The 27,396-nt window shown below is 37.2% G+C and overlaps 1 protein-coding gene across 3 annotated transcripts; it reads left to right on the top strand.

Moving 5' to 3' along the window:
- On the top strand, positions 1-27,396 carry INTS14 (integrator complex subunit 14). 3 transcript variants are annotated; one of them, XM_007479592.3, is made up of 12 exons: positions 1-147; positions 5,506-5,786; positions 6,953-7,060; positions 11,611-11,766; positions 12,466-12,584; positions 13,381-13,523; positions 16,946-17,038; positions 18,677-18,818; positions 20,029-20,162; positions 22,290-22,408; positions 23,618-23,683; positions 26,479-27,396. In XM_007479592.3, the coding sequence occupies exons 2-12, from the start codon at positions 5,565-5,567 to the stop codon at positions 26,728-26,730; spliced, it is 1,554 nt and encodes a 517-aa protein (XP_007479654.1). In that variant the 5' UTR covers positions 1-147; positions 5,506-5,564; the 3' UTR covers positions 26,731-27,396. The 3 variants fall into 3 exon arrangements, with proteins under 3 accessions (XP_007479654.1, XP_001367141.1, XP_016283126.1); XM_001367104.5 differs by having other exon boundaries at positions 18,674-18,818; XM_016427640.2 differs by having other exon boundaries at positions 11-162; positions 18,674-18,818.

Genomic DNA, 27,396 nt, shown 5'->3' with positions numbered 1-27,396 from the left:
CCCCTCCGCAGTCCCTGCTGCCTGCCGCCGGTAGCTGCCGCCTGCCGCTGCTCTGGGTCTCCTCCTCTTGCGGCCCCAAAGTTCCGGCCGTGGCGCTGAGGGGGAAGGTTTAGACAGACGGACACGGTGGCCGGCGATGGGCACGGGGTGAGTCTAGAGAAGGCGAGTATGGAGAGCTAGGAATAAGACCTCAGGGGTCTAGGGAGGGATTTGGAGAGGTGCGGGTAGTGTAAATAGGGAGAAATGTAGGATCTGAGTACGAGCTCCTCTTTGGGGCCCCACGCTCGCGGGCATCTCTTTTGCTGTGGCTTGGGTCTGGATCTCTGCCGCCGCTAACGTTCCCTGGGGCCCCAAAGCCATGGGCCTCGGCCTGCTCAATCCCCGGGGTCATTGGCTGCCCCCCCCCCCAATCCTATGGTTCTAATATTGGGGGGAAAGGGAGACCGGGACCTTAGCTGTGCTTTGGGTGGGGGAAGTCTCGAACTGGTTCTCCTCTCCTGAGCTGTGGACCCCATAGAACCACCCCCCGCCCCGGGACCAGCCCTCTGGCTCGGGACTACACTAAAACTACCTTGTGCTGATACTAAATGGAGTTCTTCACCCTTGCAGCCCCTGAGCCTTAGAAGTAAAGGAACTTGGGATTCCTGCCTAAACTGACCAAAAAATCACTAAACCATTGTTCCTTAGTGCAAATGATCATCCATCTCTCAATGGACCCGCATTTATTAAACCCTTGCATTGTGTTATGCACTTTGGATTCAAGGGCATAAACCAGTCAACCATCATTTATTAAGCCCCTGCTGTATGCCAGGCATTGTGCTAAGGGCTTTAAGGGAGTTTTAAGGAAATTGTAGTTCCTGTCCTGAAACTTAAATTCTTTGCAAGGACAGATAACCCTTTTGAAGCTTCACATTGTGCATTTCTCTCTATCATTGGCCAAGTGATCTGTTTTGATCACTTCTAAGGGGTGAGGTGGTGCCAGTAAGGTATCTTCCCCATTTTCCTGGGGAGATAAATCTTTTTAGAGAGGTTGTCACTTGCTTGCCACAAGTTGATATCACTATCTTAAATGTGAATAATAATAGATAATTCACATCTTCACCTTATCAACAAAACAGTATCATTTTCTGAGTTGTGAATACTAAAACTGAAAAAATTTTAAAACACTCCTAAACCAGAGTTGGCTCCAGCACACACCTAACACTCAATAGAAGCTTATTATTTACATATTTAGTTTTGCCCTCTCTGCAGGTATTACTGTTTTGTTGTTTTTTTTAAACAACTTAACAGATTCAAAAGGTAAAAAGGAAATGTAATGGTGTGGAAATAACCCAAGTTTAGGAATCCTCTGAGAGACCTCTTGTGTTTTAGTCTGAAATCTACCTCCTAACCTCTTAGCAACCTTGGACAAGACCATCTATCAGTTTTTTCATCCATAAAATGAGCATATCTAACTGAATGATCATTTCCAAATCCTGATTCACAGGTAGTGAGCTACTATTTGAATTCTAATCCTCCGACTCCATATCTAGTTCATTCAGCTGTGTCACATTATCTCCCTTCTTGCAATTTTTAATACTACTATAAACTTTTTTTCTCAGTTAACATCAAAATAAACATAATGAAGTTGCTTACATGTAATCTATAAGAGAAAACAGTATTGAAACTAAGACATTTTAGATTAAAACTGCTTCTTTCCCTTCAGAAATAAATGTTACCTTTTTTTAAAAAAAATTCATTTCTTTCTGGGTAGCCTAAATTATGTTCTGTTTCTTAATTCTTTGTATTAATTCTAACTGGTCTTTAACTAATCTAATAGTTTTTCTATTCACAATTGGCCACAGATTTGCTATATTCCTTTTGATTAATTCTTTGTATTGATTCTAACTGGTCTTTAACTAATCTAATAGTTTTTCTATTCAACATTGGCCACAGATTTGCTATATTCATTTTGATAAATCAGTTAACTTCTCTGTACCTAACATCTCTTCCAGCTTGAATATTTTATGATTGTGAGGTATTTGGATGGGTCTCTGCCTTCTTTTGGGGGGTGAATATGGTAGGTTTTCTCTGTTGACTTCTCTTCTATCAGGCTAAACCCTATATTAAGTTATAGTCTAGCAGCAATTATGTTTACATCTCTGAATTTAAAGATTGTCCCCAAAGCTCTGTGCTGCTAGTGGCTATGTAGTTCTAGTTAGAAGTTGTGGCCTGGGCAGGTTTGTTGTTGTTTGGTCATTTCAGTCATGTCCAACTCTTTGTGACCCCGTTTGGCAAAAATCCTGGAGTAGTTTGCCATTTCTTTTTCTGACTCATTTTATAGATGAGGATCTGAGGCAGACAGGGTTAAGTGACTTGCCCAGCAACTTTAAGGGTCTAATGCCAGATTTGAACTCAGGAAGATGAGTCTTCCTGACTTCAGGCCTAGTACTCTTACCATTGTGTCACCTAGCTGCCCTAGCCTGGGCAGTTATTCTTCTTTTAAGAATTTCTTAGAAACCTTTGGTGGAGCACATAATTACCTTTAGACTTAGGAATTCCTGACTCAGGTAGATTGTGGTTCTCATTTGATAGTTATCCTCCCTCTATGATATCTGAGGGGCAACATTTTGCCTCTTAACAGTGCTACAATGATATCTTTTGAAATACATAACATGCAGAGAAGGTGATATTTATTGGTTAGGTTCAGTTATCTGTTGTCGTTCAGAAGAATTATTGTGGACCCTAGATAAAGCTGATCCTATATACATTTTTACAGTTGTCTATATGTATGATTATTAGGACCAGGTACTAATATATGACATAGATATTTGTTGACTACTTCCATGAGGCTGGATATATTGCTGCTTAAATGTTACCCACTAAAATACTTATGGCTTCTTTTTCTTCTCCCTTTACTCAACCCACTTAATCAATTAGAGCATTACTTGAGTCTTTTCCCTTTATCTTTCATTCCTATTAATTAATACAAATATATTTTCTTTTCACCTCTGTTGAGTTAACTCCTCATCCCTTCTACCTTGGAAGTTAGAAGTGAACTCAGAGACCATCTAGTCAAACCCAAAGAAGAATCCACTCTAACATTCAACAAGTGGATATCCAACCTTTGCTTGAAGAACTATAGTGAGGAAGAACCTCTGGAGGGAGTCCCTTCCACTCTTGGACATCTCTGATGAGAAGTTTTCTTTACAGTAAACTAAAATCGCCCCCCCCCCCCCCCTTTGTTTGCCACCTCCCTCTATTACTCCTAGTTCTGCTTTTGGAGTCACATAAAATAAGTCTAATTCCTCTTACAAATGGCAGCCCTTTAGATCCTTGAAGATAACTATCTTAGCCCACCAAATGTTCTTTTCCAGATTTGGCAATGGACTATCCTATTCCACTAATCATCCCCTGACTTCTCAGGTTCAACCAACCTTTGTTAACCAGTACTCTCCTGTATTGTTTGCCCTTAGATTATTAGATATTAGAGTATAAGCTTTTTTTATCCTTCATTTTCTTTTTTTAAAATTAATTAAATTAATTAATTTAGAATATTTTTTCCATGGTTACATGATTCGTGTTCTTCCCCTCCTCTCTTCCCTCCCTCCTCTCAGAGCTGATGAACAATTCTACTAGTTTTACATGTATCATTGTTCAAAATCCATTTCCATGTTGTTGATATTTGTAATAGAGTGATTATTTAAAGTCAACATCCCTATTCATATGCCCATCGAACCATGTGATCAATCATATGTTTTTCTTCTGTGTTTCTTAGAGTATAAGCTTTTTGAGAGTAGGGTTTGTCTCAGTATTTGTAACTCTTATCACTTAGCAGTATTTGCCACACAGTAAACATAAATACTTTTTTTACTGGTTATTTCTCCATTCCAGACAAAGGCCCATTTAATTTAGTTCTTTTTTGTATAGCATGATCTTGACCATCCTGATTGATTTCCTGGATATACCCTTCAACTTACTTTGCCAGTTTCCACAGCTATCCTTTCCAATGCCAGACCTTTAAAATTGTGTGAAAGACAATTATGTTTTACCTTGTATTTCAGTAGACCCTTAGCATTCCCTTACCATATCACATTAGGCTTATAGTATTGTCCAAACATACTTTAAAAGAGTGCACACCAAAATATATAAAATGTAATGCAAATGCAAGGTACCACTTTGCCTTCTCAGTTGGTAAAGAATGACTATCACCCTGCTGCAAGGACAGAAATGACTTTTCTTTTTCAATATTACCACCAGTTTCATTTGAGGGAGGTTCTTATGTCTGATTCAAGTGTGAATATTTTCTATATCTTTGCCATATTGAAGAACTCAATGTGTTAGTCAGCTTAAAACTAGACAACTTAAACTGGCAAATAGAATGGGGTTTGGAAGTGGCAACTTTCCACATATCCCTCCTACCTTTTCTCTAGAAAGAGTAGGTGTTCAATAGGTTTTTGTGTGTTGCTCTAAGCCTAATTTATTGTTCTCACTCATGAATTTAGGAAATGTAACTTGATGGGAATTGGGGACAAGTTGTATGGTAATTTAAAGATTAATAAAAACCTAGGCATAAGTTTGCCTAATCCTTTTTAGTCACTGGTCTCTTGTTAGCACATCCAGATATGAGATGCTTGCTTCTTTAAAAATTAGAAAGTCTAGCAACTTTGTAGCAAAAGAAACTCTAGATTTCTCCAGATCCTCTTCTGAACTCTTATTTTGCATGTTATCAGTGTATGTGTATTACTTTGTGTTCTGGTTTTTTTCACTTACTATTATTTCAAAGATGTACACATTTTCACATAGTGACATAATCTACATAGTTGGCATTGAAATGGCCACATGTATTGTGTGGCCATTTTTTGCTTAGCCCTTGTTCTGGAGCTTTTGCATCACTTCCAGTTTTTTACAAGTACATATTTTAAGTTTGCTTTAAACAGAAGCATTACTCAAGGTCACCTCATGACTCAAGGTTATTTCATTGTGCATTTCTGTAGAGATCCTGTCATTGAAAGAAGCCAATATTTCCCAAAGTGGAGCCTTCAAATCTGTTATGGTCCACCTGATATGACTAGTAATCCTGGGGGAAAAATGAATACAAACTATATTTTCTCCTTGAAATTATTAAGTATGCAATGTTTATTAATTACATGCAACTCTTTTTTGGAGATGAAAGTAATTTTCCAGTTCCCTTTACCTCAGAGATATTCCATATTTTAATATCCTCTAAGGGGTCCTTTATGGGCCAGCAGGTCAGCAGAAAACAACATTTGTCCCTCTGACCAATTTGCCAACCTCATATATAAATGATCATTTATTAGTTTTGTCAATATATCTCAAGCTCAAGAATAATCTGTGGCCAAAATAGTTTTAGAAATGCTTGCCTTAACTCATTGATCATCTAGTTCTCAGCTTGTCCTCTCCTTGCATCCCTAGAGTACAGAGTTTGCCCTTTATCTCAGCTTGGTAGAAAGTAAAGAGCCTATTTTTCTATGTCAACAAAATCTCTTTTTTTTTCCTTGATAGCATTTTCACATTTATAGCTGTGTGTACAATTGCCTGCTGGAAATACAGATATTTTCACCATGCCGACTGTAGTGGTGATGGATGTGTCACTCTCTATGACTCGACCTGTCTCTATTGAGGGATCAGAAGAATATCAACGAAAACACCTTGCTGCCCATGGTTTGACTATGCTATTTGAGCACATGGCCACCAATTACAAGCTTGAGTTTACAGCTTTGGTGGTTTTCTCTTCACTCTGGGAACTAATGGTCCCTTTTACAAGAGATTATAACACTCTTCAGGTAAAATTAATCAACCTGCATTGATTAAGTGCTTATGTAGTGGTCCGGTGGATTGAGAGCTAAGCCTAGAGATGAGAGGTCCTAGGTTCAAATTTGGCCTCAGATACTTCCTAGCTCTGTGTCCCCAGCCTAGCCTTAGAACCAATGCATAGTATTGATTCTGAGATGGAAGGTAAGGGTCTAAAAAAAAGTGCTTATACACCAGACATTATGCTAAGCATTGGTACACTAAGAAATATGGAGTCTTTTTTTATATTAAATATGTTGAATTCATAAGCATTGATATCATATTTGGAATTGCAAAGCCAATGGCCCTTTATAGTAAAGCATAGTTATGTAGCTGGTGTCCACAAATGGCAGAAGACTAGAATCTCATGGTAGATGTTAAAAGCTTACCTGGTAAATATCTAAGCTGTTCACAACCCTTCTCTGTGTGTTTGACAGAATTCCCAGAAGGAGAAGTGTAAAATAGGTAGCCATACCTCCCTCCCTTCTATGCTGTATAATCAAACACTGCCTTCTTCTAAGACACAGAGTGAGAGACTCCTTTTGTGGGGTTTAGTGTTTCTACAAATACTAGAAATCATTGGGTACATGTTTAAAGGATTCCAAGTTTAATGATTCTTTACTCTAGCCTAACTGTGGTTCTTTAAAGGTATAAACTTGGATGGGCTGTTCAGAGTCCCATCCACTAAGAAGGAATAAAGGAAAGATATTAAAATACTCTTTATTAGTAGTAGTAAAAAGAGTAGCTTATGTGTGGGCTTACATGCATATATGTGTATTTAAGACTATGTTCTTTTAAATGCACATTACTATACTTGATCCTCACAATAACCTAATGAAGGAGGGTACTATCTTTATCCTCATTTTACAAATATAGAAAGTGAGCCTAAATGATTTATTCTGGGTGCCACAACTAGGATGTGTAAGGCAAGATGGGAACCTAGATCTTCCTGACTTCCCTTCCAGTGCTCTTTGTTTGAAAAAAAGCTAAAACTTCTACTTTTATTTCAGAAGATAATTTAAAATTTGGGCTATTAGCTGGATCTTAGGAATATAGTGTTCCATTGTGTAATATTGGTGTTTTGAACAATTCATGTTATTTTTTATAAAACTGGTTCATGCAGTAAGGAATAATCAGTAACTGTCTTTTATTCAATCAGGAAGCACTGAGTAATATGGATGATTATGATAAAACATGTTTAGAATCTGCATTACTTGGTGTTTGCAATATTGTTCAACAAGAATGGGGTGGCTCGATTCCTTGCCAGGTAACAAATCAATTCATTTTCATTTCATTGAATTTCCTATATGAGCCAGTGAAGCATCTGGTAAAAGATAAGAATTTATAATTTCTAAAAACCTTAATATGTTTCTATGTATAGAAATTTATTGTGTAATTTCTTTTCTTATATTTTGTTACATAATTTCTATAAATTTTATTACATGATTATTTTTGGTATATTATTTTAAAGAAAGCTCTAATTTGTATAGTCAGATACAGCAAAATTACAGGTAGTGGAAATTGTGCCTTTAGCAATCAGTATATTGTAAACTTAGTATTATTTTGTATAGAACATAAAAGGTTGCTCCATTGGAATTTTATCTAATTTATTTATTTTTTTAAAAACCCTTACCTTCCACCTTGGAAGCAATACTGTGTATTGGTTCTAAGGCAGAAGAGTGGTAAGGGCTAGGCAATGGGGGTTAAGTGACTTGCCCAGGATCACATAGCTGGGAAGTGTCTAAGGCCAGATTTGAACCTAGGACCTCTCGTCTCTAGGCTTGATTCTCAATCCACTGAGCTACCCAGCTGCCCCCATCCATTGGAATTTTAGAATCACATTTCTAAGATGGGTGAAAAATTTCATGGCAGACTTAAAATGCTAATACATAATACTACCATGTAGGCAAAATGTGCCTTACTAAATAGGACCAGTTACTTACTCAAGCCAGTTGTTTACTAAGAATCTAGATTACTGACTTAACCAGCTTGCTTGTCTGGTTTCCTCTGTAAACTCTGCATTTTTCCTAGGTTAAATAAGATAACAGGGGCAGATAGGTGACTCAGTGAATCAAGAGTGCCAGGCCTGGCGTTGGGAGGACCTGAGTTCAAATCTGCCCATAAACATTTCCTAGCAGTGTGACCCTGGGCAAGTTACTTAACCCCGAATGTCTATCCCATACCATTCTTCTTCTTTGGAACCAACACTTGTATCACTTCTAAGACAGAAGGTATGGGTTTATGCTGTGGGGTGGTCCAGCCTCCCACAGGGATGGGGTCTTGGGGGGTGGGACAGTGTCGTTAGAATGATAATTGGGACACAGCTTTCATATTCAACCCGAAGCACAGGATTCACAGAAAAACTACTCTGCCTTCGCCCAGGATTGGCTTTATTTTTATATCTCATGGTTACATATACACTTGGCACACAGTTTCATTTTTCAATATGTATGTTTCCATAGATCCTAACAACAGACATGAAGCCTAAGGAGATAATCAACAAAATGCTGTTGCTAAGTGTGGGGTCAAAGGGTAGAATCAACAGTGGCCCAGTTTTAGGTTGGAGAATTCTGAGCACAGATTTGCCAGAAGTTTTATGCCTAGAAAAGAGGGTCCTATCTAAGTGGTTAAATAAGAATCCTTAGGTTTAATTTTGTAAGTGGGATCTCCTGGTGATATTCTGAGGGGACAGAGTGGGACATCTGTATTAACCCTGCAAGCATGTTGCTCTCATCTATTTTTCCTGGGGCTAAGTAAGAGCAATTCCAATATTAAGGGGATGTTAGTGAGAGAAGTTGCACAGAGTGGGACTGAATGGGTGTCTCCATCTTTCCTAGGAGCCACTTTGTGACCTCCTGGTTTCCATGAGTTACCGGATCAAAACATCGTGGCTTGATGATCCCCAGCAGGTTTAAAAAAAAGTTAGAAGTAGCAAAGAGATCTTTTAGAAGAATATGCCTGTTTGGAAGCAGACACATTAAACATTGACAACCAAAACCTTACATATAATTGTAGAAATCTGGAACCTTAATGTTCAACAATAAGGGAATGATAAAATAAGTAGTGGGACATTAATATAATGAAAAACCATAAGATAATAAAGCCTTATTAAGTAAGGAGGATATAAGGAAATCTGTAAAGACCTTTTAATGCAAACTGAAAAAAGCAGAACCAAAAGAATAGTGTCACATATGAAACCAGATATAAAAATCCTTTTGAGAACTTAGAGTGACTAAAAATTGTTTGGGTTTATACATGGGAATTAATTTAAATGTAAATGATTATTAAGAAGGTTTAGTTAGTTTTGTTGATGTTCAATATTAAACTTTTTAACATAAGTATTTATTTTTTAATATGACACTTGATAGGGAGAAAGAAGAATTTGATTTGCTCTATTTGGCTTTAGAATGCATTCAAAATAATGGGCTCAAAGATTTTAAGTATATTTCAAAGGTACTGTGCCAGCCTCTACCAATCAAATCTGATTTTTCTAGAAGTATCAATAGTTTGTTTAAATAGATTATGTTGGAATTATTTAATTTATGTTTTATCTTCTTATTTTTATTGCTTCTATTTTGATATTTTTAACCTTACTGTAAAAAAGTTGAGTGACTGTAAATAGTTAATTCCAAATTAATACCCATATCAGTAACCATTTCTTTTCATCATCAGTTTCACTTTTGATGAGTTTGCTTGGTATTTGATACTTCCAGCATCTATTGACTTTCTTTGTAAAAATTTTCATGATTTTCATGTAAAAATTTTCATTTTCTTCTGTATAGGCTACAAGCCTTTCATCTCTTATTTCTTAGTCCTAGACTATATTTTCCAACATTTTTGACTCTTCTCCCCTATGACCACCTTTGTATTGAAGTCATTCAATACTGATTTAATTTAATTTGGTGGATCCTTAGTAAATTCTTTCTTGAATTACCAACTGACCAAGTATCTAATTGAATGACTTTTCTTGTGTTTAGACACAATAAAAACAATTGGCCAATGCTTTTATTTGTTCCTCTAGTGAAAAACTGAACCTCCTCATCTGCACTTATTCTGTTTTAGGGTTCTATTTATAGCAGGAATGTCAAAATCAAAATGATTCAATTCCTCTAATAGTATGTCCACATATTAGCCACTGGCTAAGTGCTCATACTTAGAATGCAATAGTCATGTTTATGGACAGTAATTAAGCTGTTTTTCTTAGTTCTCTTTGTCCCTTTTTCTACTACTTTACCATAGTCATAGCAGAAATGGAGCCTTATAGGGCTGAAGAACTCATCACTGTATGGCCAATTTACTGGAAATAAGTAATTAATTAGGTTGACCTTCAGAAAGTCAACTTAGAGTGTTACTAGGCCCTTCCTCAAAGCACGTCCAGTATAGTATAGTAAAATATGACAGAGCTCAAAGGTTTCTTGAGCCTTAGCCATTGAGAACCCAGGGTAACCTCCTGGCTGCCACAATAGGATTGTACTTTATGGGTGGCCTTGCATGTAGCAAGAACTTAATAAATAGTTATTGAATTGAATTGAAATCAGCCTGACATTGCTTTATGAATCTTTGAGCAATCCTAGCTCAAAATAATTTTGTTTTTTATTTTTAAAAAATCAATCTACAAATGACAGTTATTAATGCATTTTTGCATCAACTATTATTGGATTGGTTTGGTTTAGTGTGCGATTTGGTTACCAAGATTTTAGATAGCTATGATATATCTTTGTTATCTGGATGCTGCACATACTTCCCCTTTTGACATTATAAATAATGTTTTATTATCACGCAGCATCTGGTAGAGCCTGTGTCATAAGTAAGGGATGAAACATAAAACATTTGGTGGTGCCTGGAGGATGTAATTGCCTTGTAGTAAATTGACTCTCCCCTTTGCAGAGTACTCTTCCAGGTGCCCTCCCCTCCTTAACAGTTTTTTTTTCTTTGGAGTATTTTGTTATTATTATAAGTTATTAAATTAGCACATAGGTAATCTTGTATTGATGGTCTAATGTTACCAAATGTCCACTCAAGGGAAACAGAAAATAGGCATACTATGTGTAAATAGAAAATACTCTCTCAAAATATGCTATAGTTTCAGAGTACTTCAAAAGTAATAAAGAAATAAATAATTTTTGCAATTCTGTCTACTCATTCCATTGAATACATTAACATCTGCAGCTAGAGCTAGATGTATTTACAAAGGTTATAGTTTTTGTATTAAACAAAAGCAAATGAAAGTATCTGTAAGGAGTTCATAGTTTGGGTATGTTCATTTAGGACAGAGATTGCGAAGTTTTCAGTATTAATATGTCAAAGATCTGACTAGTTATTCTTATGTGGCCTGAGAGGCATGGCTGCTACTACTTTGGAGTGAAGAACCTAAACATCTTATCAAGAAGAAGCTGTTGGGGGCAGCTGGGTAGCTCAGTGGATTGAGAACCAGGCCTAGAGACAGTAGGCTCTGGGTTCAAATTTGGCCTCAGACACTTCCCAGCTGCGTGACCCTGGGTAAGTCACTTGACCCCCATTGCCTAGCCCTTACCACTCTTCTGCCTTGGAACCAATACACAGTATTGACTCCAAGACGGAAGGTGAGGGTTAAAAAAAAGAAGAAGAAGAAGAAGAAGAAGCTGTTAATCCCTGGGCCAGGAGTTGAGTTTTCAAAATGTAATAAAGCAATTAATGGGTCTTGAGGTGTTGGGGTTTTGTTTTTTTTTTTAAGATTTAGAAGATTTTAATTGTTAAAGCAGCTAAGGAAAATTAAGACATTAAGTTATTGTTGAAGTATATGTTTATTTTAATTATAAATCCCTTTTCTCTGAATAGGTTGTTCTAGTAACTGATGGATGTCTGGGCATTGGGAGAGGTTCACTACGACACTCATTAGCAACTCATAATCAGCGCAGTGACAATAATAGATTTCCTCTGCCTTTCCCTTTTCCATCTAAGTTATACATCATGTGCATGGCAAATTTGGAAGAGGTAAATTTTTCTACCTTAACATTGAACTGTTATTAGTTCAGTTGGAAATAATAACTATGATTTGGTAGACTCCCGACTACTCATTTAAATTCTGCATTGTTGCTACATTGCCATGGGGATGTACCTGAAGTCATTTATTCTGGGCTGTTTCTTATAGGGGATGTTTTGATGATGAATGGTTGAGATATTCTCTTCTGTAGTAAATTGTCTTTATTGCTGAATATTATCTCAGTCTATGCCTAAAGAAATTGTGAAAGGAAACCAAGTCTTAATTCAAGAAATACTGTCCTTTCATATATTTCATTAATGAACAGTTCTCAGTTATTCCATTTACTTGAATTCATTTACTCTTGCTACACTTCAATTTTCTATCTGCAAAATATGAATAATGATGTTTCTCAACAGAGTTTGTTAAAAAAACATACTTTGACCTCCTTGGAGGGAAAATGATAGGTAAATTAATACCAATTGTTCACCTCTAAGAGTGAATAATGTGATATTTTCATTTTTTGAAATAAACTTCTGTTTTCCTTCATTCAAGACGTATAGTTTCGTTGTTTTTTAAAGACAGTTTTTTTTTCTTGTTTGCATAAAATATGTTGGTTTTTGATGTCTATGTTATCATGGTTTTGAACTGAGTGAGCTAATATTTATTTGGCATTTTCTGCATCTTTTAAAAGAGATTTTCCTGCTTTGTAGCTCCAGAGCTCAGAGTCCTTAGATTGTCTTGAACAACTCATAGACTTAAACAATGGTGAAGGACAGATTTTTACCATTGATGGTCCACTGTGCTTGAAGAATGTACAGTCTATGTTTGGGTGAGTCTATGTTTTGAATTCAACAACTTTATTCTGATCTATCATTATAATTCAACATTTAGAACCCAGACATCCATGTTAATCTTGAATTGTGCCATTGTTTTCCCTACATTGCCCATTTTAAAGATGTAATGATTAAGTATAAATGAAATGATAATGTCTGCAGTTACCTCTCCACAATAATTTAGCACTTTCAAAGATGAATTTGCTTTTGGGCTTTTTTCAGATAAATTCTTTTATCAGAAATGTCATATTTTGTTGTACTTTACAAATCAATTGATTAAACTTGAATTGTGGAGTAATTTTAAAGGAAAACAAGGGGGCAGCTGGGTGGCTCAGTGGATTGAGAGTCAGTCCCAGAGATGGGAGGTCCTGGGTTCAAATCTGGCCTCAGACTCTTCCCAGTTGTGTGACTGAGCAAGTCACTTTAACCCCCATTGCCTAGCCCTTACCGCTCTTCTGCCTTGTCTTTTTTTTTTTTAAACCCTTACCTTCCAACTTAGAATCAATACTGTGTATTGGCTCCAAGGCAGAAAAGTGGTAAGGGCTAGGAAATGGGGGTCAAGTGACTTGCTCAGAGTCACACAACTAGGAAGTGTCTGAGGCCAAATTTGAACCCAGGACCTCCCATCTCTGGGCCTGGCTCTCAATCCACTGAGCTACCCAGCTGCCTCCTAGGTAAGGGTTTTTAAGAAATTTAAAAAAAAAAAAGGAAAACAACTTTACATCTTTAATAAGTATTTTCAGTTGCTTTTCAGTATTGCTCTACACTTAATAATGAATCGTCATATTTTAGGAAATTGATAGACCTGGCATATACACCCTTCCATGCTGTTCTTAAATGTGGTCATTTAACATCCGATGTGCAAGTTTTCCCCAGACCGGAACCTTTCATTATAGATGAAGAAATTGATCCTATTCCTAAAGTAATAAATACAGGTAATTGTAAAAAATGTAATTGTGTTACTTTTCTTGCCTATTTTCCTGTTGAAATTGAGTTCCTTTCCTCTCCTAGCTTATTTCCTTCCTCTAAGTTTGACAGAAAATTGGCAGTCTTACTGGTCGTGGTGTTGTTACCAAAACTTGCTTTGGGCAACAGGTTGTGATGTCTGAGAGGCAGCCGGTTTGGAAGCTTTGTGTCAAGAACACAGGTTAATTTCCTCAGGAAAAGAATATGGTATTTGAAACCAGAGGTCATCTTGGTTTTGCCACTTGCTACTACCAAGGGGACACACATATTAAAATGATTGACCTCTCTTTTTCTGGACCTCAAAGTTCTCTTTGTCAAATGAGGGGGATTAAATGAGTTCAAATTCAGCTTCAGATATATACTAAGTGCATGATCCTGGGCCAGTCATTTAACATTTTGAGATTAAAAATTTTTTTTTCCCAAAAAAAGAGTAGCTTTCTTTTTTTTTATCATTACATGTGTCTTTAATCAGAATTCATTTCCATATTGTTGGTATTTGCACTAGGATGATCATTTAGTGTCTACATCCCCAATCATATCCCCCTTGATCCATGCAATCAAGCAGTTGTTTTTCTTTGGTGTTTTTACTCCCATAGTGTTTCCTCTGGATGTGGATAGTGTTCTTTCTCATACATCCCTCCGGGTTGTTCAGGATCACTGCATTGTCACTAATGGAGGAGTCCATTACTTTCGATTGTGCCACAGTGTATCAGTCTCTGTGTATAATCAATGTTCTCCTGGTTCTGCTCCTCTCACTTTGCATCACTTCCTGGAGGTTGTTCCAGTTCACATGAAATTCCTCCAGTTTATTATTCCTTTGGGATCCTTTGGTATTCCATCACCAACATATACCAAAATTTGTTCAGCCATTCCCCAATCGAAGGGCATCCCCTCATTTTCCAATTTTTTGCCACCACAAAGAGAGCACCTATGAATATTTTTGTACATGTATTTTTCCTTATTATCTCTTTGGGGTACAAACGAAGCAGTGCTATGGCTGGATCAAAGAACAGAAAGAGCAGACAGTCTTTTAGTGCCCTTTGGGCATAGTTCCAAATTGCCCTCCACAATGGTTGGATCAGTTCACAACTCCACCAGCAATGAATTAGTGTCCCCACTTTGCCACATCCCCTCCAGCATTCATTACTTTCCTTTGCTATCATGTTAGCCAATCTGCTAAGTGTGAGGTGATACTTCAGAGTTGTTTTGATTTGCATCTCTCTGATTATAAGAGATGTAGAACACTTTTTCATGTGCTTATTAATAGTTTTGATTTCCTTAACTGAAAATTGCCTATTCATGTCCCTTGCCCATTTATCAATTGGAGAATGGCTTGATTTTTTTTGTACAATTGATTTAGCTCTTTGTACATTTGAGTAATTAGACCTTTGTCAGAGGTTTTTGTCATGAAGATTGTTTTCCAGTTTGTTATTTCCCTTCTAATTTAGTTGCATTGGTTTTGTTTGTACAAAAACTTTTTAATTTGATGTAGTCAAAATTATTTATTTTACTTTCATGACTCTTTCTAAGTCTTGCTTGGTTTTAAAATCTTTCCCTTCCCAAAGGTCTGACAAGTATACTATTCTGTGTTCACATAATTTACTTATAGTTTCCTTCTTTATGTTCAGGTCATTCACCCATTCTGAGTTTATTTTGGTGTAGGGTGTGAGGCATTGCTTCAAGCCTAATCTCTCCCACGCTGTCTTCCAGTTTTCCCAGCAGTTTTTATCAAATAGTAGATTTGGGTCCCAAAAGCTGGGACCTTTGGATTTATCTTAGGCTGTCTTGCTGAGGTCATTTACCCCAAGACTATTCAATTGATCCTCCTTTCTGTCTCTTAGCCAGAACCAAATTGTTTTGATGACCACTGCTTTATAGTATAGTTTTAGATCTGATACTACAAGGCCTCCTTTCTTTGTATTTTTTTTTCTTTATTTCCCTGGATATCCTTGATCTTTTGTTCTTCCAAATGAACTTTGTTATGGTTTTTTCTAATTCAGTAAAAAAGTTTTTTGGTAGTTAAATGGGTATGGCACGTAAATTAATTTGGGCAGGATGGTCATTTTTATTATATTGGCTCATCCTATCCATGAGCAGTTAATGTTTTTCCAATTGCTCAGATCTAGTTTTAGTTGTGTGGAAAGTGTTTTGTAGTTGTGTTCATATAGTTCCTGTGTTTGTGAGTAACTTTCTATCAGTCACTTTTGGTGACAGAACTCTTGGCTAGGGGCAGCTAGACTATTGAATAAATTGTTTTCTTTATGGTACATCACATTATAAGTTACTTATTATGTTGGTGATCCATTTCCTCCAAATACCTTTACTTTTGGTATTGATTATTGTCAGGGAAATTGTTATTCCATCAAAATCTGTTGTTGACAAGTCAGAAATATGTATGTATTTTTAAATAACCCTTACCATCTGTCTTAGAGTTGATACTAAGTATCTAAGGCAAAAGAGCAGTAAGGGCTAGGCAGTTGGGGTTAAGGGATTTGGCCAGTCACATGGCTAGGAACTGCCCGAGGCTAGATTTGAATCCAGGACCAACCATCTCCAGGCCCAGCAGTCTATCCACTGAGCCACCCAGGCTGCTTCAGAAATATATTTTCATTTGTAGTTAACTATAATGTTTTTTCAACTTTTCAGTACATTAAGGGAACTTTAGCCAATCAAAAACTGTTTCATCAACTTTTGACCATAGATTTGTGTTCTAGTTATTTCCTTTGTTTAAAAATGTATTCCCGGGGGCAGCTGGGTGGCTCAGTGGATTGAGAGCCAAGCCTAGAGACGGGAGGTCCTGGGTTCAAATATGGCCTCAGACACTTCCCAGCTGTGTGACCCTGGGCAAGTCACTTGACTCCCATTGCCTAGCCCTTACCACTCTTCTGCCTTGGAGTCTTGACTCCAAGACAGAAGGTAAGGGTTTTAATAAAAAAATAAAAATTAAAAAATAAAAATAAAAATAAAAATGTATTCCCCTCACCCTAAAAAAAAACCGTCATCTTCTCCAGAAGAGGGCTGATCAGACCTGCTTTGTAAGTGTTTGGACTCCCCCTAGTGATCTTTGGTTTTCCTTGAGTTTATGTCTGCAGTTAGGACCTCTATCCACTCCATAGATTTCCATAGAGAACTATATCTTCATCTTATGTATAATGCAAATTATATGAGATGTAATTATTCAGAAAGGGGCTTTGCTGTGATGAAAGCATAACTGTTCTCATTTCCTGGGAAATTTGTTAGCTATTTAGAAATAGATATTTTTAATAACTTTCCCATCAAGCTCATCACACAAAATTTAGCTGAAAAAACACAGTACTAAAATTTACTTTTATGTTTAAATGAAATAAGACATGTTCCTAGTGCCTGCCTAACATGTAAATCTTTTTTCCAGATCTGGAAATAGTGGGTTTTATAGATATAGCTGATATATCAAGCCCCCCTGTTCTGTCTAGGCATCTGGTCCTGCCGATTGCTCTTAACAGAGGTAAGTTCTCCTTCTAATTTTGGGGCATGTACCAAAGGTCTCATAATCCAAATGTGTTCTTAATGATTCATGCAGTTCCAGAGGACCATTCATTTTGTAGAATTTTGGAGAAGGAGACATTAGGAAGAGATTGTTATACTGGATTAAAAAACTGTACAGAGCCTTACAAATTAGAAAAATGGTAGTGCTGTTTCATCTTCAATTCCATCAAATCCAGGGTCCATTAGGATGCAAGGCATTATAGAAGGTGCTGTGAGGCATTCAATGGTCCTGAATCTCTTAATGTCCTTATCTCACAATTTGGATGAAGATAAAACACAATTTTTTTTTAAACCTTACCCTCTCTCTTAGTACTAAGTATTGGTTCAAAGGCAGAAGAGCAGTAAGGGCTAGGCAATAGGGGTTAAGTGACTTACCCAGGGTTACACAGCTAGGAAGTATGAGGCTAGATTTGAACCCAGGGCCTCTCAGTCTGACTCAATCCACTGAGCCATCTAGCTGCTCCTAAAATAAAGCAAAATTTAAAAAATTCAAAAAGGATCTGTGACTTTATTGGTATGGGTACTTTTCTACTGTCTTCTACACTCATATTATGGCCCCCTCTGGTTTGGGTGGATAGATGGGCTTTGGGAATGTCTGTGATCAAAATATTACTTATCCAACCTGCTGATGAGCCTTTTAAAACTTACCCAGGTTGAATATCAGGCAACATGTAGTCAATCACTGGCCTTTACTCAGGGTCTTTCCAACTTGGTGCCAAACCTGCCTGAGTTTTAATTCTTCTATTGTAGCCTTCAAAAGCTCAGGGTCACCTCCATGGTACACTGAGACTGAAGAATTTCTCTTTGTTGGTTCCTCAACCTTTTTTGTTTTTTAAATCTTACCTTCTATTTTCATATCACTTTTAATACAGAAGAGCAGCATGGACTAAACAATCAGGATTAGGTGACTTGCTCTGGGTCACACAGCTAGCAGATGTCTTGATACTAGATTTTCATCCAGGTCTTACTGACTCCAAGCTTAGAGTGTGCTACCTAGCTGCTCTGGTTCTACCTTTTAGAGGGTCCTTTTGAAAACTGGGTTTTACATTTTGCATAGTAGCTATTATTTAAGTAGGGGTGTTTTTGCTTTAGTTGATTAAATTTAAAAGTAAGCAAGGGGAGAGTCTATATCATCTTCACAGCATGGAAGTATTGTAATATTTTTTTACTTCCTCTGAGTTTCCATCAGAATTCTCTGTCCATTCATTTATATTTTAAGTATCATTTCAAAAAGGTCTTAAGATTTCTTTTACTCCTCATACTTGTCAGTCTTAATTACATTATCATATCCCACATATTTTAGTTACAATTTATTTTACAATTTTCCTGTTGTTGGTCATTTGGTTTTATTCCAGATTTTTTGCAATTACATGTAATCTACAATTCTTTAAAAAGAAATTTCTGGGGCATATCATATTCCCATAATTGGAATTATTGGGTTAGAGATTTGTATATATTTTTGTAACTTTTATTAAGTATTGCCAGATTGCTTTCCAGAAAGATCCTATAAATGTACAATTGAATGAAATGGCAAAGCCATTTTCCTCCAAACAAACAAACTTTGTTTGACCAGTTTCCCTCTGTTTTTGCATAGAAGGTGATGAAGTGGGTACAGGCATCACTGATGATAATGAAGATGAAAATTCAGCTAATCAGATTGCTGGTAAAATACCGAACTTTTGTGTCCTGCTCCATGGCAGCCTGAAAGTAGAAGGAATGGTGGCAATTGTTCAATTAGGGTAAGAATCATTTGGGTATCTTTAAAGGTCATTCCTGTCCTTGGAATTCTGATTCAGCAGATGCAAGAACCTAGTTTACAAAGTGAGATGCTGCTTAGGGTTGAAGAAAATACATTTTGTTTTATATATTATATATAATGTACACATGTATATTCATATATACATACACACATATTTTAGAGAAACAGATTTTCATTCTAAAGGAATCTAAGGGTAGGGAGATATACATCCGTATAAATGGATGTCTCTAGATATATGTTATGTATATATGTCTCTATATAAATGTTATGTGTAGTATTATGTTACATATAATATATCCATATTACATAGTAAAGCTTCCTCAGAGGGGAGAGAGAAGCTTTAAGGTAGGAAGATAGAGAAAGGATAGAAGTTTTAGATACCAAGAGGGGGATGACGGAGTCGAAGTAGAGATATGAGGTGGCAGGAATGAGTCTTTATTAATTACCAATAAGCCACAGCCAAGCTCTGATCAAAGGACCCTTCCGAAGGCTTTTACCAGTCCAGAGATCCAGATTCAATACCACACAGGTCAGAGAGATGATGAGAAAGATTAAAGATGGAGCCTGGCCTTTGGCCAGGCTCCTGCAAGGACAGCCATCAGTGCGAGCTGGAAGGGAGCAAGAGCAGAAGAGAGAAAGGCGGAGCTGGCTGAGGCCTATTTAATCTCTTTGATATGCAAATGTACACAGTACATAGGGATGATCATCATTGGTTAATGACAAGGTATAGGTGTGGTTTCTCTTAACCAGGTGAGCACAAAAGAAACCTGTGTTCCCGCCTAACCTGGGAGAAGCTGGGGTCAAGGGTCAGAGGCTTTCCCAGCCATGAGCAATACTGAGCATGTTCAAGACTGAGCATGCTCTCTTCTAAGGCAATCTGTACATACCAACTGTTCCCCTTGCCCATAGCTAGGGGTGGACTGCTACACATAGATATGTGTCTCTGCATGTCTATATATGTATAATATATAGGTGAGAAAGGATTAGGAGACAAACAAAATGCTCCTAACAATATGCCTCTCCTAGAGACAGCTCTGCCCACAGTAACATTTTGCAGATTCAGGATTTCATTTTTTTAGGCAAGAAATGAATATAGAGTAAAATGTTACGGTTGGGTTTGAGGGTAAGCAGGTTTAATATGGCATTTCTAGCCTTGATGTTCCTCTATCTTCTGTATTCTTTTCACACAGTCCTGAGTGGCATGGAATGCTGTACTCTCAAGCTGACAGCAAGAAGAAATCAAATCTCATGATGTCTCTCTTTGAGCCTGGCCCAGAGCCTCTCCCATGGTTGGGAAAAATGGCACAACTGGGACCTATTTCAGGTACAATTTTTATAGGATCTTACTCATGTGCTTTCCTTCTGTTGCTTTGAAAATGTTCTTTGGCTACCATATCCAGTCCCTATAAACTCTTTCTTTTGAATATCTGCTTTTTTATTTCCTTTAATAATGAAAAACTAACTTAAAAAATTAAACTTTATTTTCACATTTAGCACATGAATTGAGATATTTTAAACACTAGTAATCCTGCAAAGTAAAGAGTTTCTCAAGTTGTTCACAAATAATTTTTTGGAGTATGTGATTTCAACTATCTTAAAGTAGATTTTCCCATCCCCCAATAGGAAATTTCCCTGAGTCTACTTCATTAGTTATTTATTAAGCAATTTGACATTTACTTAGCATGCTTCTAGGTGCTTTGAGGGGGACAGAAGAAATATAAGCTATTGTATTTACCCTTAGTGAGTTTATAATTACACTGGATAGATAAGACATACTTTGATAGTCTAATAGTCTAATGTCATCTTCTTTCTGGCTTTGGGGGAAAGGAATTGTTTGGCACATTCCCCAGAAAAGTCAAAAGTTAAATGGTGATACCAAAAAGACATCCAGGTATATCAAATAGTATTAGCCATGTAGTGGCCTGGGTCCCAGCATTACCAGTGTTGGCATGCATGGGAGGCTTCTCTGAACAAAAGGACTTTGCATTGTTTGGGGCAGTAGAGTTCAGTGACTCAGTTCCTCTTTGTCGTCTACTACTATATAGTCTTATGAGAGGAAGAAGTGTTCATAAGGACAGCCCCAGATGATCTCCTTGTTTCAATGTTGATTTGTCAGCCCTTACTAGGGGGCCTTCATCCAGGCTTCATGAACCCCCTGCTTACCTCATGTTTTGGCAGTATCTGGCATGTAAAAGTACAGTGAATGAAGGGAAGATGGCTCAGTCTCCTGTTTTGAGCAACTAGATGGACATAGAGATATAGTTACACATATACACCAATTTTGCTGTTACTTATTCTAGGCTACTTGCATTATGCAAGACAGAAAAGTCGAATGTGTAACATCATCCATTATCCCAAAAAGGAATTCGTGAACTTTTCAGCTAGGCACAGCTTCCAATCTACTCTCAAGTGCCTCAGAAGAGCCTGTAAATTCTAATCCCGTTACACAGGCCATCACCTAAAAACTGTTTGGACAACATAAGACAGTAAATAATTAAGTGCCAAAATATAAACTTTGGCACTTCTGGATATGAATGAGAGTGGGATGGGTGGTGTTTGCCTTCCCTGGAAGAGAAGGTTTATATTGGCCAGAAGTTAAACTAGGGTTGCATAGTTAGAATGAGTATACATGGAGAAACATTGAGGTGAGATTACAGAAGGCCATTACCATCAAGATAAAGAACTTTTAATAGGTTAAAAAAAGATATGTGGCTCCAGGCAGTGTGTTTTTGAAAAAGCCACAAGATGGAGATATTTCTCCATTAACATCTTTCTCTGTCCTTTATTAAATTTTCTTTGCATCTCTTGTTTATTCTTTCATATGGAGACTTATAGTCCCTGTTCCTAATTTTAAAAGCAAATATAATTCCTTACAAAAAATGGACAATTTCTTATTTGCTTAAAGAAACCTCAGTTTACTTTTCCTATGGATTAGTGACCTGGGATAGTGGCCTTCCATAAAAAAAGATTCCCTGGTCCTTTTAATAGTTAATGAGAGGGGGCAGCTAGGCAACTCAGTGGATTGAGAGCCAGGTCCAGAGACAGGAAGTCCTAGGTTCAGATCTATACCCAAGAACTTCCTGCTGTGTGATGCTGGGCAGTCACTTAATTCTGACTCCTTAACCTTTACCTCTTTTCTGCCTTGGAACCAATACACAATATTGATTCTAAGACAGATGATATGGGTTAAAAAAAATTTTTTTTAATAGTTAATGAGAAACTTGGAATTTTTAAAATCAAAAACTGCCCTGACATAAGGTTATGAGTATTCTAAAGATAATTTAAACTTAATTTTTCCAGTCTTTTTCTGCTGTTGGTTGATTATGTACACCAATTAGGAATTTAACTTCATACTTAAAGAAATAGATTTAATGCACTTTATGTATAAATGTTACTGCTTTAATCTAAGCTTGCTAGATCATCCTATTTAAAAAGCTTAATTTCCTTTAAGATGCCAAAGAAAATCCTTATGGTGAAGATGACAACAAGAGTCCTTTCCCCTTGCAACCTAAAAACAAGCGCAGCTATGCCCAGAATGTGACTGTGTGGATAAAGCCAAGTGGCCTACAGGTAATTCATTCTTTTTTGCTTTGTCATCAATGATTAGAGTTGTGATTTTAAGGTTCTCCCTTTTTTTTTGGGGGGGGGATATGGCACAGAGAAACAGAACCATTATTTCTGATGATAATATTCCTCTTGTTCAAACTTCACAATTTAAGAAAATAAAATCACATTTGTAATATGCTACTTGTTCCTTCAAACTAAACAAAATTAGGAGAGAAGCATTTGGGCCACAGGATCAAGAAAATAACTTCTGCTCATCTTTTGGTTTTTCCTGATTGGTCCATACTCTAGTTCAGAGTCAAAAGCCTCTTCTTTTTCTTTTAAGATCTTCACTGGTCTAGTCTGCTCCCAACCATATATGTACAAGTGTCCTCTGGAGGAAGGTAGAAGGTAGTGAGCTCATGAAAAGGAAGCACATAGAGAACTTCAGAATTTTAAAAATGTGGTTAAGAGAATCATATCTATATTTATCACAGATAGATACTCAAATGATTTTTAGATATTTTAAAAACTCTCATTTGTGCTTCATTTTCAGTAGATCATTTTGACCTGCCTCCTAAGAAGACATGTAGATGCTTTATATTCATTTTTTTTAAACCCTTATAGCAAACTGGGTTAAATGACTTTTCCAGTGTGATACAACTAGGAATGATTTGAGGTCAAATCTTTAACCCAAGTCTCCTGACTCCAGTCTTAGAGCTCTATCCACTATGCTACCTAGTTGCCCCTTCAAATTCATTGATAAAGGGCTTCCCCCTGTCCCTGGCAATAAAAGCACTGTGCCTATCCATTCTAAGACAGATGGTAAGGGTATAAAATAAATGCAATGGAAATAAAGTTGGACAGTGAAGGTTCCTCACTGGCATCTCTATTAAATGGAATTCTTACACAGATGTCCCTTCCACATTGAAGGAGTTAGGGGCTCAGCATCCTGACAATCTGAAAAATTCATGTATAATTTCTGGGCCCTCCCTTTGTACCAGAAAAGAAGTCTGGATTTTTTATGTTGTCGGTGGCTTCCACAAAACTTCCCCCCAAATTCCCATTTAATTTCTGATTCTAACCATGAGGTAGCAAAACCAAGAAGGTGAAAGTCACAATGTAAGAGAGATACCTATATTTTATTAAACCTGTAGATTTAGACACAGTTCTTCTTTTTTCCTTCTCTTCCTCTCTCTACTAGATTAATAATAAGTTTTTTTCTTCCCTTAATAGACAGATGTACAAAAGATTTTAAGAAATGCAAGAAAACTGCCTGAAAAAACACAGACATTCTATAAGGTGAGAATGAGGGGATCAGGGACTTCAGGGTGGGCATTTTGATTAAATGAATCAAAGTCCTGCTAAACATTATTGGTTGATAATAAGCTATTTTAAGACAAGAAGATTGATAAGAATACCTAGTTTATCCTTCTTTCCCCAGATAAGAATTCCTGTCAATAGTTATTTCCATCTGGGATGAGATCCATCTAAATGTTTATAAATTCATATCAGGTTTGAATTAGGATTGTAAATAGCTCAAAACTTAAAAAAAAATTATTGATGCCTTTTGTTTTTGATACTCATTATTATCCAGTATAGAACCTTCCCTGTAACAAAAACAGTTAATCAAAACTGACCAACACAAACCATTTCTAATAATGTATGCTACATTCTGCATCCATAGGTATCTGCCTTTCTCCTGAAAGGAAGGAAGTGTATTTCATCAGTGGTCAGTGAATTTAATCCAGTCCCCTTTGTTTTCATTTATAATATTCTAGTCAGATTATGCACCTGTTTTCTTTATTCTGAATCCCTTCACAAGTCTTACACTCTTCTATTACTTTCTCATCTTTGTTTCTTTAGGCATATATTGTTACATTTATGGCATAGTTCATTCAGCCATTCTCTTCCTCTCCTCACCATCACTGAAATCCCAAACCTATCAACAGTTTCACCACAGCACTACTTGTTCTCATAATCACTTGTGAAAAATTAGTATTTATGAATTGGTCAAGACATAGCTTTAGGGTCATCAAAATGGGGAATAAAAATCCAAAAGAGGAGAAATTTTGATGTCTGATTATTCCAGAATAGAAATGAAATTCATTTAAAGAGTAGCATAGAAGGTCATTACCTATAATTGTCGGTGCCATATCTAACTGGATATGGCCCCAGTAAGTCTTGTTTTGGGAAGAACATAATCTAATTTTTCTTCCTCTGTCCATTAGCTTTAACATCATTGTGAACTCTCAGCTTTTACTCAGACTTTTTTTAACCCTTACTTTCTGTCTTAGAATCAATTCTAAGAGAAGAGTGGTAAGGGCTAGGCAATTGGGTTTAAGTTACTTGCCAAGGGTCACACAGCTGGAAAGTGTCTGATGTCATATTTGAACCCAGGACCTCCAGAATCCCAGCCTGGTGCACTGTCCACTGTACTACTTAGTTTCCCCCTTTTGCTCACTTTCTGAACATGCACCCTCCTCAAAACCTAGTCTGATGGAACATATCTCTGGAGTTTATTGTATTACCATCAGTTATTCTGTTTGAAGAAGCAGCTTTATCATCTCCAGGCCTTTCATACTCACTAGCATGTGCACACACATGCATAAAAATACTTGCAAATGTATTTTTAAGCTTTTGAAAATCAATTTCTTATGAGCACAGATAACCACACAAATTATTAGCTGTCCTTGTTTTCCCATTACCTTTGTGATCGTTCCTCACATCTGTCTTGCTGGCTCATCCTCCATATCATACCATAAGACTGGGTTTTCTCCTGTGGTCCCTCTTCTCTTTCTCTGCTCTCTCTTTCAGTGACCTGCCTCATCAGGGTAAATTATCATTTTTGTGCAGAGAATGCTCAGGGATCTATCCAGCCCTAGTCTCTCCCTTGAGCTTTAACCTCGGATCTCTAAACTGCCCATTAGACATTTCAAGCGGGATATCCCAGGGACATCTTAAACTCAACATGTCCAAAATAGGAATTACTTTTCTCCCCCAAATGATAGGATTATAAGTATGCAGAGCTTTGTGTGTGTTTCATTAGTGTTTTTTCATTCCTTTTTTTAGTTTTCAGAATTCCCTATTTTTATGTAAAGCAATACCATCATTATTCCGGTGTCCCAGAATGCAACTTTGATTCCACTTGACTCATTTTTCCTTATTATATAGTTATAAAATCTTGACATTTCTACCTCCATGACATCTCCCATTCAAATTTTCTCTCCTTACATATTTTTGTTCAATCATTTCAGGCATGTCTGACTCTGTGACCCCTTGTGGGGCTTTCTTGGCAGATACTTATGTGGTTTTGCCACTTTCTTTTCTATTCACTTTACATGTGAGGAAACTAAGACAAACAGGGTTAAGTGATTTGCTCAGGGTTGCACAGCTAGGAAGTATCTGAGGCCAGATCTGAACTTGGCATGATGATTCTTTCTCACGGCAGGCCTGGCACTCTATCCATTGCACCATCTAGCTGCTCACTTATCTACTTTACATAGCTGCCCCTTTAGGCACTTATCACCTCTCACCTTGATTATTGCAACAGCTTCCTAGTCAATCTTGCATGTTGCTATCAAAGCAGTGTTCCTTAACTGCCGATATAATCATTTCACTCCCTTGCTTCATCAACTCCAGTGACTCCCTTGGCTTCAAGGATAAAATATAGTTTTTACGGTTCTTCACCAATCTCATCGTACATTACTTTCCCTTCCAATGCTTCTGGTCCAGTTAAGCTGGCCTCTGTTCCTCATATAACATATAAGGCTCACTACCTGATGCCTGGAACAAATTCTCATTTCACCTCCACCTTGTAAAATTCCAGTCTTCCTTAAAGGCTTAGTTCAAGCACCATCCACATGAAGTCCTTCTTGATTTCTCCAGCTGCTAGAATTCTCCCTCCCAAACTACCTGGTACTTAACTATTCTGTTGTTTTTCCTCCATTTTACTCTTCATGTAAATATCTGTGTTTGTTTTCCCAAAGTATGGCACATAGTTGGTGCTTGATAAATGTCTGTTGGTTTATGAAATAAATATTCTATTATAAAGAAGACTCATTCCAAAATAGTATTTCATTTGTGTTTTGTTTCAGGAGCTAAACCGTTTACGGAAGGCTGCCCTGGCATTTGGCTTCCTGGATCTCCTGAAGGGAGTAGCTGACATGCTAGAAAGGGAGTGCACCCTCCTCCCTGACACAGCCCACCCTGATGCTGCATTCCAACTGTCCCATGCTGCTAGGCAACTCAAGCTAGCAAGCACTGGCACCTCCGATTATGCAGCTTATGATCACAATATCACCCCACTTCAGACAGACTTTTCTGGAAGCAGTACTGAAAGAATGTGAAGTTGACTTGTTTGGGGAACATTTCCTTTTAAAAACAAAAAAAAAGGCTTCCAAAGTAGGGAGAGTAGTAGAGATGAAAGCCTTTCCAGGCTGTGTGCTAACCACTGGACTGCTACACAGAACTGTACTCAGATGTGGCCTCAAAAAGACCATTTGTTAGGTTGGAATTGCTAAACAATCTGAAGACTTCCCTTCCCCTCCAAATTGTTAGTAGTACTTAAGTCATTACTTAGCTTTTGTGGTGGGGAGAAGTGGGTGTCAAGGGCTCTGGTTTCTGAAGGACAGTGGTTATTTCTGCTATGCAAACTTTCCTGAGGCAGCTTTGGCTGGGAGTGAAGCTCCCCGTGTCGATGAGCAGCTATACTGTAGGAGCTCTCTCCTGTGACCTCCTGAATGGTATCCGCCTTCCTGCTTTCAAAGCTAACTAGCAAGAGAGCAGGAGTTTTCTCTTACATCTGCACTTGGAATGAACTCAGGCAACCTGTGGCTCACCACCAAAAAGAGATTGCCCTCATTAGAACTTAAGCAAAATGGCAATGATCATCCTGTTTATTTTAAGATGCAGTTTTAAACAATGACCAGACAGCGAATGCATATAAATTTGATTGAGGCTTTTTTTTTAAGTTTTAAAGTAAACAAACAATAAAAATGCTTGTTTTTATGAAA

Source organism: Monodelphis domestica, chromosome 1 (genome assembly GCF_027887165.1).
Source record: "Monodelphis domestica isolate mMonDom1 chromosome 1, mMonDom1.pri, whole genome shotgun sequence".
In the NCBI taxonomy this organism is placed as follows: domain Eukaryota; kingdom Metazoa; phylum Chordata; class Mammalia; order Didelphimorphia; family Didelphidae; genus Monodelphis; species Monodelphis domestica.
Note: the sequence above shows the minus strand (reverse complement) of the source record. Positions and strands in the feature narration are given on the sequence as shown.

Bases quoted from the DNA above. Each gene is read 5' to 3' on its own strand.
- INTS14 (XM_001367104.5), top strand. From the start codon at position 5,565: ATGCCGACTGTAGTGGTGATGGATGTGTCACTCTCTATGACTCGACCT. The intron at 22,409-23,617 runs GTAATTCATTCT...TTCCCTTAATAG, and splicing joins TAAAGCCAAGTGGCCTACAG to ACAGATGTACAAAAGATTTT. The intron at 23,684-26,478 runs GTGAGAATGAGG...GTTTTGTTTCAG, and splicing joins AAACACAGACATTCTATAAG to GAGCTAAACCGTTTACGGAA.